At 34.0% G+C, this 17564-nt stretch overlaps 1 protein-coding gene across 1 annotated transcript; it reads left to right on the forward strand.

Moving 5' to 3' along the window:
* Positions 1–5872: 5872 nt before the first annotated feature.
* On the forward strand, positions 5873–7408 carry LOC127804036 (anthocyanidin 5,3-O-glucosyltransferase-like). The gene has a single exon (XM_052340748.1). The coding sequence runs from the start codon at positions 5921–5923 to the stop codon at positions 7337–7339; it is 1419 nt and encodes a 472-aa protein (XP_052196708.1). The 5' UTR covers positions 5873–5920; the 3' UTR covers positions 7340–7408.
* The last annotated feature ends 10156 nt before the right edge of the window (positions 7409–17564 follow it).

Genomic DNA, 17564 nt, shown 5'->3' on the forward strand with positions numbered 1-17564 from the left:
GGGTCACGAATTTGAATTACCTTCTATATTTGTATTGTTTGCAATTGCAGGAGGAATACTTCATATATACTTGGCGTTTAAGCTAAGATTGGTCTTCTCAGTTGGGTTGAAAATTTTTGTGGGTGAGGTTGGAAAATGAGCAGGCATTATCAATTTGCAATTTGAGTCATTTACTTAATACAAATATAGATAAATTAGTTCTCTTTATATCCATTAATTGGGAGGCAAAAAATCTGAGGTATAACTTAACAATTATAAGGACATATTAAGTGGCACATCAGTCACTTTTATAAAATAAGTGCAAAATTATTAAAATATTATGATTTTGAAAAGTAGTGCTATGACTGTGAGTCGAGATATAAATGTAGGGTCCTTTTCAGTGTTTTAATTAAGGTTTAAGGACCACTTATTCCAGTACATGTATCCAGACGATGAGTTGGACTGAAGAGAAATGTATGGACGTATATATGTATGTATGTAATAGCATAAAAATAGAGAAGATCTACCACTACCCGCCGAAAAAGCAAAGCATCAAGTTGAGGGCTTCAATACCCATCTCATCTGTCCACTTGATAATCTAATAAATGCTTATCATTTTTTTTTATGGCTAACTTATTAAATAAAAATCAAATTTCCAGAGTTTTTTTTTTTTTTTTAAGGGTTTATCTGCCCGTGTTGTTTGCTTTAATTAACCTAAAGTGCATGCATGAGCATGGCGTATTATTATTTACTTTGGTCTTAAAGAGGACATTCATGTAAAAGGGAGTGGTTTGTTCTAAATTTCATGGTTTAATTTAGAAATGACTGGAAAATGACATTAGAACATAATTTTGTGATTGTTTAAATAATATTAAGATTTACTCAATAAATCTGGGAATCCCATGTATTAATTTCTTGAACTTTTTTCCCTAGATTTTATACATGAAAACAAAATTAATGATTAATTAATTTGCTTTGGGATTCATCAAATCATGCATATATAAAACCCTAGCTAGCTGGTCTTATTTGAGCAATATTCAAGAGTATTGTAGACGCATCGATCATTTCATTGTCATATCACCATCATCCATGCATCTCTATCTACCCTTCTGGAAAGAAAAGAAAAAGAAGGATTCATCAAAGTTACAGGAATAATTCACAGGCAAGGCATGAACAACACCATCGTCCACCACAAGATATAAATTAAAAGTGCCCATATGTGTGTGTGTGTGTGTGTGTGTGTGTGTGTGACTCTCACAAGTTTCAAATATTCCTGGTTCCAGACAAGTTTCCCGTGAGTCATGGACTATAATAATATATCCTAAATTTGAAATCATATTCATTACTTATTGTGTCAATTTTTATTGATGTGATATAATGTGTTAGTGTTTAAGTTAAGCCTAGTGATAATTTAAGAAGTTTAATGTGATATAATGTTATATATATATATATATATCATTCTATTACGAGTCTTGTCTGGCAATACTGATCATGTCATGTCGACTGGTCCATATTGAAAAACTTCAGTTTTAAGGCTGATGGAGTCAGTGGGAATGGAAGAATTGCACACATTACCAACCCCCATGTGGAATGTCTATATAGAGCACATCATCATATCATTTGAGAAACTAATTAAATTAGTTATTTCAGACACTACACCAATAGAAAAGATATAAATGGGGGCAGTGCCAACGCCATATATATATATATATATATATGATGATGGTTTGTTGGTGAATCAAGTCAGTGTTGTAAAAGGCCCAGCTGGGGCTGGGGCTGGGGCTGGGGCTGCCTAATCCAATTTAATTTGAGTGGCAACGGCCGACGGGCCCTCTTTAATTCTTGGTGGCTACTGTACTGAAGATGGACTGGCCTTTCTTAGACTACACATAAGTAATACTCTCAATTCTTGTTATTTATTCATTGATTAAACTATTATTATTATCATTATTATTATTAATTAAACAAACAAGTAAATTGAAGCTAGGTACACAGTAACCAGTAGCCAAATGGAATGCCATTAGGGGTAATTTAATTGATATGAGAAGATCACTCTGGGGACAAACTTATTTCCAATTAGTGGTTTTCTTACACGAGTACTGTGCGAGCTGCGAGGGGAATCCCATTCACTTGCGAATTTTCAAGTTTTATTAATTATGAGTTATTTACATTTTTCTTAAGTTTATTAATTTTGATCTAAATTTAATCCTCACATGATTTTTCCTTTTTTAGGAGTTTTCCCTTTTCCTTTTTCCTATTTTCCCCATTTTTGTGTTCTGGTGAAAGAAAGGCTGAGGCCACATTTCACTTCAAGTGTGATGTGCTATCTGGGCCTGTCTAAATTCAGCCCAGCCCAGCCCATAATGTTGCATCCATGGCCTTGGTTTTCGGGTCCACCCAATTCTCAAACCATCATCATACCAAAATACAAGATAATTTAAAATTGTAACAAACCAAATCTTTCTATGTATAAAATAGGACGGTCATTGTTAATAGTTGATTTTCATAGTTTTTTGTCTAAATTGTGCTAATTTATTTTTTTTACTGTGCCTACATTTAATTTATTGCATATAACAAATTCCAATACATCAAAAAATAAATTATTCAATAATGATTTATTCAATTTATTGAATACACCAAGTTTCAATGCATCAAAAAATAAATTATTCAATTTATTGAATACAACAAATAAATATTTAGGAATTAAAAAATAAAAAAATATATCTAAGACACATTAAACAGCAGATAAATATGGTTAATGATGGCTTCAACGTTAATTCTTCAAGCAGGTAAATATTATTGAATGTATAACTATCAATTAAAACTAGGAAGCCAAAGACTTAATAAGTTGATTATGCTAATTTATTTTTTTCTCAAGTTATTACTTTGCCTACATTCAATTTATTGAATACAGTAGGTTTCAATGCACCAAAAAATGAATTATTCAATTTATTGAATATAACAGGTTCCAATGCGTCAAAAAATTAATTATTCAATTTATTGAATATAACAGTTTCAATGCATCGAAAAATAAATTATTCAATTTATTGAATACAACAGATAAATATTTAGGAATTAAAAAATAAAAAATATATCTTAAACACATTAAACAGCAGATAAATATGGCTAATGATGGTTTCAATATTAATTCTTTAAGTAGATAAATATTACCAAATGTGCCTATATTCAATTTATTGAATACAGTAGGTTCAAATGCATCAAAAAATGATTTATTCAATTTATTGAATAGAGCAGGTTCCAATACAAAAAAAAAAATTGAATTATTCAATTTATTTCAAACAACAGTTTCAATACATCAAAAAATAAATTATTCAATTTATTGAATACAACAAATAAATATTTAGGAATTAAAAAATAAAAAATATATCTTAGACACATTAAACAACAGATAAATATGGTTAATGATAGTTTCAACATTAATTCTTCCAATAGATAAATATTACTGAATATGCCTATATTCAATTTATTGAATACAACAAGTTTCAATGCACAAAAAAATGAATTATTCAATAATAATTTATTCAATTTATTGAATATAGTAGCTTCCAATGCACCAAAAAATGAATTGTTCAATATATTGAATACAGCAGTTCTAATGCATCAAAAAAGAAATTATTCAATTTATTGAATACAACAAATAAATATTTAGGAATTAAAAAATAAAAAGTATATCTTAGACACATTAAACAATAGATAAATATGGTTAATGATGGTTTCAATGTCAATTCTTCAAGCAAAGAAAATATTACTGAATATACAATTATCAATTAAAGATGAGAAGACGGAGACTTAATAAGTTGACTATGCTAATTTATTTATTTTTCTCACGCTATTACTCTGTCTACATTCAATTTATTGAATACTGCAGGTTCTAGTGTACCAAAAATTAAATTATTTAATTTATTAAATATAACAGTTCCAATGCACCAAAAATTGAATACAGTTCCAATGCATCAAAAAAGAGAGTTTAAGATGTTAATATGTGATAAAGAGATTGTACAAACAACTTTGACTACAAATATTATATATAAAGAAGTCTTTCAAAATTTACTTTAATCACAACGAAATAAAATTGTCATTTCTTCACTAATTCATATAGTATATTAAATTTGTTGTAATGTATATTTTATATTTTAAATTATTATTTTATACATATTTTTGTTGGATATTGTCTCCCATGCATCACATGGGTCAAGAACTAGTCATTAACTGAAGGAGCATATCTTAAGATGAAAAAGCATAAAAAGGAATTTTAAAAAATATGATTTACACATATATAAGGAGCCAATATGATTTGAAACATAAAAATATAACATAAATAACTCAAGCTCGGAGCTGACTTCTAAGAAGAAAAGCATGTATTAAGTAACAAATTTAAGATACCCAAATCTGGGAAGGAGCTATCCATTTGGATAGATCTATATACTTAAATAAAGAGAAGGAAGATGTTAAAGTGTTGGGAGGAGTTGAGTTGGAAATAGGAATTGGGGGATGGGGATAAACTATACAGTGCCAATTCAACCTCAATCCAATTTCATTACTCCACAATATTAATATTTGTTATTGAATTTTAAATTTAAGTAAAATTAACAAGTTATTTATTTTAAGAGACAATTATAAAAATGATTTGAATGGCGTGTCACATTCAATATTAATGATTTATATAGGATTGATCTCCTACCTACCATTAACATTCTTATGTTACCCGAAGCGGGCACCCCTCCCTACCATCTCCCAATTTCACTCCACCCACGTAACCCTCCCCCCTCCCGTCCGCCCCATCCCCACGTGCATACGTACATATAATTTTATATTTTTTAAATGTTATTATCTAAATAAATTATTAATTTTAATTTATTCAGTTAAAATTATAATTATTTTAATAATTATAATTAATAATTTATTTATTTTTTAATTATAATAGAATTTATATATATATTATGTCCTTTTTAGTTGTGTCTATCAAATAGGAATATAACTGAATCGATCAAATTATTCAGAAAAGTCTGACATGATTTAATTTTGGGAGGGGGCTCAAATAAGGGGTCTAATTAGAGGAAGATTTTAAGTCTATTATTGGATGGACTATGTCAGTGTCGAGCAACATAAACGATTCGATATTTTTAATTTTTTTGATTTTTCAATCTATTTGATTTGAACATCTATTCGATCAAGTTTGTTCGACTTTAGAAAAAAATTAATTTGTTTAATTTGAGTAATTCGATCAATTTGGTTACATCTGAATTTAATTGAGATGTAGATGTAACTAAATTGATCGAATTACTTAAATTAAGCAGACCAAATTTTTTCTAAAATCGAACTAACTCGATCGAATAGATGTTCAAATCAAACAGATTAAAAAATTGAAAATATTGAACCATTTATGTTGTCCAACACTGACATAGTTCAGTCAATAACAGACTTAAAACCCCCTTTCAATTAGGCCATTATTTTGCCTCCCTCTCCAATTAAATCATGTTAAGCTCCTTTAAATAATTTGATTAATTCGGTTATATTCCTATTTAATAGATATAGTTAAAAAAGACATAAAATGTGTATAAATTTTATTATGATTAAAAAATAAATAAATTATTAATTGTGGTTATAATTGTAATTATTATTAAAGTAATTGTAACTCTTACTAAAAATTAGAATTAATAATTTATAATAATATTTAAAAAATATAAAATTAAATGTATGTATACATGCATGCATGTATGTATGTGGAGACAATTGGAGGGGGACTGGTGGCGGTGGGGACAGGGGGGATAACTATGGATAACATAACTCAAATGATCACCTAAAGTAACCACAGGTTCTGGCGCAAATTAACCCCGGTTGAGATACAAAAGGTGCCTTCGTCTTCGTGGTATATCCATCCTAATAATTCCTACCTCTCCCTCTCTCTCTCTCTGGGAAAATGGAAGCCATAGTGATGTATCCATCGCCAGGAATCGGCCACCTGATATCCATGGTGGAGCTGGGGAAGCTGATACTGAGCCACTGCCCTTCCTACTCCATCGTCATCCTCACCACCACTCCCCCCTTCAACACGGGCTCCACCGCCCCCTACATCCGCCACGTCTCCGCCACCACCCCGCCCATCTCCTTCCACCACCTCCCCCCCATCTCCCCCCCTCTCGACCCCTTCTCCTTCCCCTCCATCGAAGCCGTCACCTTCGAGCTCCTCCGCCTCAACACCCCCAACGTCCGCCAGGCCCTCCGCTCCATCTCCCTCTCCGCCTCCGTGGCCGCCTTCATCATCGACCTCTTTTCCACTCCCGCCTTCTCCGTCGGCGCCGAACTCAACCTCCCCACCTTCTACTTCTTCACCTCCGGCGCTTCTTGCCTCGCTTGCTACCTTTACTTGCCGACAACTGATCGGAACACCACGGGAGACTTCAAAGACATGAATACGCTTCTTCACTTTCCGAGCTTGCCTCCGATTCCATCCTCCGATATGCCGCTGCCAATGATGGAGAGAAGATCCGTCGAGTATAATGCACTCATAGATTTCTTTGTCCATATGCCCAAATCGGATGGGATTATTGTCAACACGTTCGAATCTCTGGAACCGGACGCCGTGAAAGCGATCCAAGATGGACTCTGTGTTCCCGACGCTCCTACGCCGCCGGTGTTCTGCGTGGGCCCGCTCATTGCGTCCGACGAAGGCCGCGGCGGCGTCAGTGAAAACGTGTGTTTGAGGTGGCTCGACTCACAGCCGAGTGGAAGCGTTGTATTCCTATGCTTCGGAAGCTTGGGTTCGTTCTCGGTGGAGCAGTTGGCGGCGATGGCGGTCGGGTTGGAGCGGAGCGGCCAGAGGTTCTTGTGGGTGGTCCGGAACCCGCCCGACCCAGATAAAGGAAAGGTCATTGCGGCCCCGCCCGAGCCGGATCTGGATTCGCTTCTTCCCGATGGGTTCTTGGAGCGAACGAAGGAAAGGGGGCTGGTGGTGAAGTCATGGGCGCCGCAGGTGGCGGTGTTGCGGCACGACTCGGTGGGCGGGTTCGTGACACACTGCGGGTGGAACTCGGTGTTGGAGGCGGTGTGCGCCGGCGTGCCGATGGTGGCGTGGCCGCTCTACGCTGAGCAGAGGCTGAACAGGGTGCTGTTGGTGGAGCAAATGAAGCTGGCCTTGTCGATGAACGAGTCGGACGGCGGATTCGTGGCGGCGGCGGAGGTGGAGGAGCGAGTCAGAGAGCTGATGGAATCCGAGGCCGGCAAGGCCGCTAGGGAGCGAGCCAAGGCGGCGAAGGAGGGGTCAATGGCCGCGCTGAGCGACGGCGGGTCGTCGCTGGCGGCGTTGACTAAACTGGTTGAGTCATGGAAGCGGAGTTGAGTTGAGTTGACTCGCATCGACTCTGAGTCTGAATAATAATGCCGTCTACCATTCACGTTCTGGAATCAACTGTGGGTCTTTGACTTTTATGCGGCAGAGAGAAATGAAATAAAAAAAGGGTAACTAGCATAAAAAACTCAAAACGTTTTGACAAATTTATAAATTTATTCACACGTTTTAATTTCAAACATAATTATATTTTAATTAATTTTATTCAATATTTAAAATTAATTTTAGAGATATATGTTATTATTGATGTGAGAATTTATCATAAAAAAATATAAATAGGATTTACGTGTGTACATATAGAAAAATAAAAAATAGAATTGTATGTGTGGGTGATAATTTTTTTACTTGAAAGTTATGTAAAATTTTAAAATTAATTAGTATTTAAATTAATAATATATTTAAATAAATATGATTTAAATTATCATTTAAATAGTTATATATTTACTTTAAAAAATTGATAAATTACTAAAATTTAATAAAAAAATTAAAATAAATGTGTTATTAAATAATATAAATAAAATTTACAAAAATAAATTATAAATTAATGTCTAGTAAAATTTTTATTTAGCTGATAAATTAAATATTATTATTAAAAAATATATTAATGTAATATTTTATATTTAAATTTATAAAATATTAAATATATATTTTAAGATATTAAAATACTAGTATATATTCGTAACTAAAGTTACTGTATAAATAATATTAAAATTAAAATATAATTATAATTTATATATATTATATTATAATAATTTTACTTGTATAAAAAGTAAATAAGAAATAAACATATAATATTATAAATCAAAATATAAGAGTAAGTAAAAAAAAATTATAAACACTGAATAAAAAATATAAATTAAAGTTATTGTATACTTGTCAGTAAAAATTTAATAGTTATTGTATACTTGTTAGTAAAAATTATTGTATACTTATTAGTAAAAGTTTGTATACTTGTTAGTAAAAAAAGAAATTAATGTTATTCATATTATTATTTGAATAAAATTTGATAGTAAAAATCGCTTTTTATCATCGTCAAAGAAAGAGATTTTTATTTTTTTTAGAATTAAATCATTCAAATTTAAAAAAAATTAAATTCTAAATGTCAATTTCTTAAATTATACATATTTAAAAAAATTAAAACTTACACTATTGGTGTTTTTTTATTTAAAACATTTCAAATGTTGTAGTCGATCATTTTTTTAAAAAAAAATTAAGTATTGATATTTAGAATATTTAATTGATATTTAAAATTAAGTATTAATTTTTAAAAAAATTAAAAAATTTGGAGAGTCCCAATCACCGCTGGTCGGGGGCTCTAAGGGCTCGACCAATGGCGGTTGGGGACTCTTAGAGCCTTTGACCGTTGCTAGTTTGGGGCTCCAAGGGCCCCTGAAAAAGGTCGGTCAGGGGCTTGAGGAGCCTCTTGTTAGATATAAGCGCTTAAGAGCAGTTCTAGTGACACAATAGGGTTTGATCTTATAATTCTTTAAACATTATTTAATGGCAAGTTTTATGTTTAATTTAAATTGCAATATGATTTCAATTGAACATACAAATATCCTTTAGTATAATAAGGAGTGGATACTATTCTTAACTGTTAAGAATAATCGAAATGGATAATCCACAATACGTTATACTATAAATATGTTCCTGACCATAGAGTTTCTAACCTGGATAATTAGTAACTTGCAAAGGATGGCACATCATCTTCTTGCTTGTTCGGTATAAGATACCGAAAGACAAGATTGGTGGGTCTCATATCGCTCTGTATAAGATACAGAAGGAAAACGAGTAGGTGCTCGTTATAGAAACGAGTTCACTGAACGAAACTATTAATATTGAATCACATGGGTTTTATCTCACGGGTCAATGATTCAATATTAATTACGAATTTGCATTAGTCATTAGACCTGAGATGACATGGATATCTGTGTGTTAGTGGATTAGGATATCAATGATATTATATGGTTGTCCTAATCAGGGAAAGCTGTATATATCTATGTGCCTAGTTCAGTGACACACGAGGTATGTGTGCATCAGACATGGAATCTATCACCTCGAGATAGACGAGGAGGATATCCTATGCGATCCAGTGGTCACTTGACAATAAATCCTTGGCCGAGATAATATGACGACGAAATTTAGATTCCGTAGAGGTTGTGTCATATTAGTTAAGTGTGATTATTATATTTGGTCATATGACGAGATCGAGAAATTTGACATGCTGACCGTAATCTCATACCTCGTCAGGATATAGTATGATAAAGGGACTGTATTGCAAGGCACCGTAATGTAAGATTCACATTCCCGCTTCACATTAAATTGAGTAATCATGACATATTGATAAATGTCACTCATGATTTACGAGAATTAATAATTGATTAATTCTTGTTACCAATTTAATTGTGAACCCAAAAAGTCCCACCAAATAGAAATCGTTTTAAAAGAAAAAGGGACAAATTTAATAATTATGAATTACTAAATTATTAGTGCAATTATTTATTAAAGAAATAAGAATAATTAAATAAGTAATATGATTATTTATTTAATTATTAAGTTGGATTGGGCTTTTTGCTAGCACCTAAAGCCCAGTCCAATAGCACTTAGGGTTTTAAGGTTTTTAGTCTATAAATATAACATTAAACTCAGAATCCAAAATAATCAATCAGTTGAATCAGAATGGAAATTTTAGAGAAAATTTCAATGTCCCTTTTTTCTCTCAAGTCTATTAAAGTCTTGACGGTTTTAAGTTGACAGACTCGACATTTCACACGTGGGAGATATCAAGCGGGTTATCAGCTACGAAATCAGATTTCGTTTCGAGGTAATTTTTCGTTTTGTGTCTTCGATTTAAACCATAAGATTTGAAAAACGTGATACCAATAAAATCAGATTTTATTTTCCACTGCATATGATCAGATCATGTTTTCTAAAACCTCTGACCCTGTCGAGGGTTCGACGAACCCCCGATAGGCGGCAATCGGGGGTTTCCATGAACCCCCCATTGCTGTCGATGAGGGGCGATGGGTCGGCCATTGGTGATCACGCGAGTGTGTATATATATAGATATATGTGCCTATGTGTGTATATATGTATGTGTTTGTTTGGGGGCAATGGCAACTGCCAACTGCGATGAGAGCAAGAAGATGGCTGCAAATATGGGTGATGTAATGAAAAACTATCAAGTATTCCAAATAAAACTAACCCAAACATTGAAAATACAATAGGACATTCCCAAACACAGCCATAAGCAAAAACAGAGATAAATGAGGTGTAATGCCCCGCTTTTTTTAGCATTAAATAATTTAAGAATTTCAAGAATATATTTTTTTTAAACTCAATATAAACATTTCCCGACAATTCCGTTCTACCTTTTCAACATACCAAAATAAGAATCAATAAGTTGAGACAGGTAATCATCATAAATGCGGAAGTAATAATCGAAACCTGATATGGTACATTTATAACATAAGAATCTGTACCATTACATCATATCTTCAAAAGCCTTAATATATAAATACATAGAGACACGTTTCCCGAGATAACATCTAAACACCTTAGGTGCAATCAAATGATACCTCAATATACATAGCCATTTTATGACTCATCTGATAACATATCCGGATAGACAAATTATCGAAACTACCTGTTGAATCCATCGGACACGTCACCCTGTGCTATCACATCTCAATCACGTCCTTGCCTAAGCTGTAAATTCTAACTGGAACGTTTGAATGTTCCAAGAGCATAACCCAATTAGAAGATGAAATCTTCTAGTAAGGGTTTAATAATATGATACATGAATACATGATGTAATAATTTAAACAATCATATGCCCTAATATTACTTCCCTGGCCCACTAGCCCGACACGAAACTCTAGGCAGAATCCCGAACCTCTACATGATAATCCTAACGTTATTCCATCATTGCCTTTGGAAAATTATGGCTATACTCTTAGGGCGACATCCCCATCCCATGCACGAGTATCAATATGCCAATAATATCGTGCCATGTAAAAATCACGTCTTTCCATGCAATATGATAAAATGATCATAACTTTAAAAAATATCATGCATAATGAAGCAAACGTGTCATATATAGGTTTTCGGGAAAAAACCACTCACCTTAGCATGAAATTCGGCCTACCACGAAAAATGTGCATCGCCTCGATATGCGTGCCCGACCTCAATTTTGGTGCAAACCCTCAAAAGATGGACCAATCATTATTTCTCGAGCACAACAATCCAATAAATGGCATTTAATCACAAAATATCTCAATATTCTAATTTCTTCCTATTTTCCTTCATTTCTTCCATTTTCCTTTCTAAAAATCTGAATAAATACCCTCGGGATCATTTCCTCAAATCTATTTCCACAACAATTCAAAATAACCTATGAACATCAAGAGAAAATTACTGGACTTACTCAGATGCTGCATTTTCACGCAAAATGAGGCTATTCAGTGCGAATATCGAGGCATCGGGAAGGTGAACCTTAAAACTTTTTGCACAAATCCCCATAAAATATTTTTCTATTTTTTTCAAATTTTTTCGGCCATCCACGCACTAGGGCGAGTGGTGGCACGTGAAGACCTGCTCGTGCTGGCCACGGGCCGATCGTCTTCTCCGATGAACTTTTTTCAGTGATGCTGGTTTTCTCCACCACTTGGTTCTCCTTGACTGGTCGATCCTAATGGCACCATCATTGGCCTAAAAGGAGCATCGGAAGTAGTCCAATCGGTCGGTCAAAGCTTCAACCAAAAGTCGCGTCTCCCAACTCCGGCGAAGCTTGAAACCATGCCAAACCGTATCCAAAACACTTCAAATTTTCCAGAAATCATCTTTACCTCATGGGCAACAAAAGCCCTTTATTTTGGTCACTCAATTCGTTCAAAAGCGGCCTCAATTTGAAGCCAAATACCTCATCAGATTCGGCCTTCATTGATGCCTATTTATACGCAATTTCAATCCTTCAAAAGCTCGATCTCGACCAACCCAAGTCTCCTACAGCCTCTTCCTCCCCCAAGTCAGTCCAAAAACCCACCGGAAGGCTCCTTTTTCGCGATCTCAGTGGCCAAACTTTCAACCACTTTTGGCCAAAAGTTGGCTCGATTTCGATGTAATTTTGGACATTTTGCTAGCCAAGAAGTTTGTTTTGGCTTTCCCTAAGGTCCCCAACCACTTCCTTGTATCTCCCATGGCCGATTTCGGCGATTGGAAGGTTGGTCGGCCATGGATGTTTTTTTTTTTTTTGAAAATTTCACTTTCACCCCTTAAATTCTTGAAATGCCATTTCGGCCCTTTCCACAAGGCCCCCGGGTTTTTAAGATTTTCCATTAAGTCCCTCAAGTCCTAAGACTTCCATTTCCTTCTCAAAGATTCTGAAAAAAAATGTTATTTCGATCTCCCTCCGACAATTTCAAAAAATTGTACTTACGCCCGAATCTTCGTTTTGGCCTTAAACTCTTTTGCTTCTTCCTGAAACAACTGAAGGGTTGTTCCTTATGAAAAACCGAAGCCCTCTCAAGCTTCCATTGACTTCCCGGAAGTCGTCTATAACAATTCGATTTTACAGCCTAAATGGCAGCAATATTTTAGCTATACCGAAAATCGTTTCTTATCTTATTTCTTTCGATGCCATAAATCATGACTCAGAATACTCAACATGGCCATATCATTTTCTTTTGACATTTCAGTTCCAGGGCACTCTCTACAGTCGATTCGGTTAATTTTTTGGGATATTTAGATACTAATCTTCCCCGAATTTTCGTTTTTCTAATAAAATGCTTATTTTTCAATAATCCTAATTTCTTGAGTATTACAGAAGGAGAGAAAAAAAGTCATGCAATTGATACCAAGTTGTGTAAATTCAGTGTAAAATGTGTGCAGTAAATAAGATTACTTACTTATAATCTCCTTGAGGGGTGGCGGCGAACAACAGAAATTGGGGGCTACAACGACGATTCTAGGTCGAGAGAGGGTGGCGGTAAGCGACGATGGCCAGTGGGGCGACAGGGGGGGCCGGCAATGGCCTGGGTGGGTGTGTGAGAGAGAGAAAGAGAGAGAGACACTGAGTGAAGGAATGGGAAAGAGGAAAAAATAAGGTAAGGCATTTTTTGAACCCTTCTCATTGCGCCTGCAGAGCTATTTCCTAAACTTTCTTTTTGCTTCCATCAATCACTTTTAAATTTTTAATTATTAATTCATCCATTAATCTCAGCCATTGAAATAGATTTAAAATTCATCTCAATCATACAAATGAAATATATCTCTAATACATTTTATATATTTTTAAAAACCCTTATCCCTTATTATATAGATATCCTTATGAAGTGATTGTATATGTTTCTCTTTTTATTGTTAATTAGGTTGTTCAATTTCCTTGTTTCCCTATTTTTTTTTTTTTTGGTAATAAATTCAAAATGTCTTCAGAATGGAGCAATTTGTTAAATCAAACCACACATAATTGATTCTTGTCTTTTTGAATCCCGCCGCCAATTTCTCTCTCTCTGAGTGTATGATTAATTTTTTCAAAAGACTAAACATAACCCATACTTGCATCAACGTATACAAAACCTATTGATAGCAAAAAATCAAGAAGTAATGCAACAAAGAAAAAAAAAATCTAAACACATAAAAGGGGAAATCCCATTTGACACCGTTCTGATTATAGAAAAATTCTGAAGTTAATATAAATTAAACAGATGGGAAGCCAGAAATGTAAAAACAGAAAGAAAATAACTTTCAACGCATTCAGAAGAACTCATATCTCTCCTATAAATCGCATCATCTATGAAGTTAATTAGCACCTAAAACATATCCCTTACAATTAAATAAGGCTAGTTATTTTCTTTTAAATTTCTAGAATGCCCTCCCTCCCATTTCTTCATTTTCTCTTTATTTGAAAATTTAAAAACCCAACTGAATCTTAACCAACGCCAACGGATTTCAAATCAAAAACCCACATGGGTTCCCATTGAGGAACCCACGACATCTAGGTTTCATGAAAAAGCCCAAGTCCCATGGAACCCAAACATATTTTGGGTTCAATGAAAGGAGAGACCATGAAAGAAGATGAGTTCACTGAAAGGAGAGGCTAGGAAATGAGCAAATTGGGAAGAGTCTTTGTGTTGGAGGGGGGAGGGGGGCGCCTACATTCAGGATTTAAGGCCATTCACATCACACCACATAAAAATTCCAAGCAAGCAAAATCAGAGCATATCGCATTAATAACTCAAATATTGAGTCTAAGTGCCCAAGATAACTAACTACATGTTGATAGAAAACTGAGTTAAAACACTACATCTCTTTCTCTTTCACGTCCACTTCGAAACTTGATCTACTCAAGTCAAAAGGAAAAATAGCTTCAAAAGAGTAAAAAATATGAAAATCCAAATATTCCACGTGTCCATAAATCATGCAAAAATCACATCTTCTTAAGTTCACTTCCTACCTCGGGTGGTCTTAGTAGCCTACTTGTCTGTTCTTCTTCTTCACGCTTGATTTGATAACCTTAAGGCTCCTATGCACAACACTCAACCTTGCAAGTGCTGCATTCTTCAAATTAGGCTTGTAATAGTTATTAGCCACCTATAATAAATTATATGGTAAAAAAGTGAGGATTCTTCTCGAAGTTAATATAACTAAAATTCCCCAAATGCAAAATTAGAAGAAAAAAAAAATGATGAAAACAGAAGGTAAAATGGTAAGTCTTTGTAAAGAAAGTTAAATCCCAAGTTGCAGTGTAATCCACAGGCGAAAAAAATGAAGGGGGCGAGGGGTCAAACTGTTAGATATGAGTCTTAAAGACCAATTCTAGTGACAAAAAAGGGACTCGATCTTGTAATTCTTTAAATATTATTTAAATGGCAAGTTTATGTTTTATTTAAATTGCAATATGGTTTAAATTATAAAACATACATCCATTAGTATAATAAGAAGTGGATACCATTCTTAAGCATTAAGAATACGAGTTACGGATAATCCACAGTTCGTTATACTATAAACATGTTCCTGGCCGTAGAATTCATAATCTGGATAATAGCAACTCGTAAAGGCTAGCACATCGTCTTTTTCCTTATTCAGTATGAGATACTGAAAGATAAGGTTGGTGAGTCTCGTGCCATTCTGTATGAAATATAGAAGGAAGATGAGTGGGTGCTCGTTACAAGAACGAGTTCACTGAATGGGACTGTTAACATTAAATCATATGGGTTACTTTTCACGGATCAATGATTTAATGTTAGTTGCGATTTTGCAACTAGTCCTTAAACCTGAGATGACATGGATATCTGTGTATTGGTGGATTAGGATATCAGCTATGTGGTTGTTCTAATCAAGGATAATCATACGTATCTATGTGCCTGATTTAGTAATACATGAGGTATGTGTGCATTAGATATGAAATCTATCATATCAAGATTTATGAGGAAGATATCCTATGCGATTCAGTAATCACTTGATGATAAATCCTTGGCCGAGGTAATATGACGATGAAATTTGTTCTATATGGGTTGTGTCATAATTAGTCAAGATTGATTTTGGATTTGGTCATGTAACAAGATTAAGAGATTTGACCTTTTAACCATGATCTCATATCTTGTCGGGATATAGGATGATAGAAAGACCATATTGCATGATAACGTAGTAAAAGGTTCACAATACCCGCTTTACAATAAATTGGGTAGTCATGACATATTGCTAGATGTCGCTCATGATTTATGAGAATTAATCGTTGATTATTCTCGTTGCCAATTTATTTGTGAATCTAGAAGGTCCCACCCAAAAGAAATCACTTTCAAAGAGAAAATAGATAAATTAGTAATTTTATAATTATTAACAATAATGCATTATTTATTGGATAAATAAGAATAATTAAATAATTATATTATGAATATAATTATTTGATCATTAATTGGGTTGGGCCTTTTGCTAGCACATTAGGCTTGGCCCAATAGCACTATTGGATTTAATTTAACACTATTAGATTGGGCTTGGCCCAATTACATTAAATGGAATAGGCTTGAGAAGCCCAACCCATTTAATGTATATATAAAAGTTCTCAATCTCTTCATTCACTACATACTTGAGTCTTCTTGATTCACTTGAATGTTGAGAAAGTTTTTGGAGAAGTGTTCCTAAATCCAAAAGGTAAGTTAGAAATTTTTGTGAAAAAATTCTTTTACTTATCTCTCTCTTTGATATTCTTGGATATAAGTGATTTCGAGTGGACCGATTCGGCATCCTACACTTGGAGGATTAAACGGCAGGAAATCTAACGGTGAAATCGGATTTCATCAAAGAGGTAACATTTCGTTTTTGTTTCCAATTTGTTAAACCATAATTTCTGAAAAACGGAACACCTGCAAACTAAATTTAATTCCGCTGCGCATATGATAATATCTATGTAATCCCAACACAGACACCAAACATTAACTACACTTCAGCTTAACACCAGAATTCTATTCTATTTTATTTTTGATGAGATATTAGAACTAAAAATCCAATTGGATAATTTATCATATTTACATAGTAGGTTAAATGTTACTAACATTAGAGCCACTCATAAATAAAGCACTGAAAGATCCATTGGAGACCAGACATGATTCTTCTCAAAAGCAGAAGCAAATTGCTGTAGAGAAAATTCTGAGGGAATGTCCAAATTGTCTCTTTTAACAGCAAAATAAAATGTACATTAGAACAACGCTATTTCTCAAAATAGAATAAAGCAATCTCGCAAAAGCGCTATTCTTTCTCAAATTGTTGCATGAAAATTGCACAATTTCAATTGGCAGCCTAGCAAAAGCGAGAAACGACCCAAAAGCAGAGATTTGAGACCATTTCATCATCAAACACCCGATTTTACCAAAGAAAACCCCAACCAACTAAACCCAAAACCTTGTAAGCATTAAAAACAAAAACCCAGAAACTCAAGGAACTATATGCTTGCCATCAGAGTTATATTACATATATATGCACACAGACACATATACATGTATACACAGAACACACACACACACACACACACCCATTTACTTATGCATAGAACACACATATACATATATTACATATATATGCACACACACATATATACATGTATACACAGAACACACACACACACACCCATTTACATATACACACAACACACACATACATATATTATATATATTTGCACACACACACCCGTCGACGACCCCAAGGAATGTGACTATTGGTG

Source organism: Diospyros lotus, chromosome 1 (genome assembly GCF_014633365.1).
Source record: "Diospyros lotus cultivar Yz01 chromosome 1, ASM1463336v1, whole genome shotgun sequence".
In the NCBI taxonomy this organism is placed as follows: domain Eukaryota; kingdom Viridiplantae; phylum Streptophyta; class Magnoliopsida; order Ericales; family Ebenaceae; genus Diospyros; species Diospyros lotus.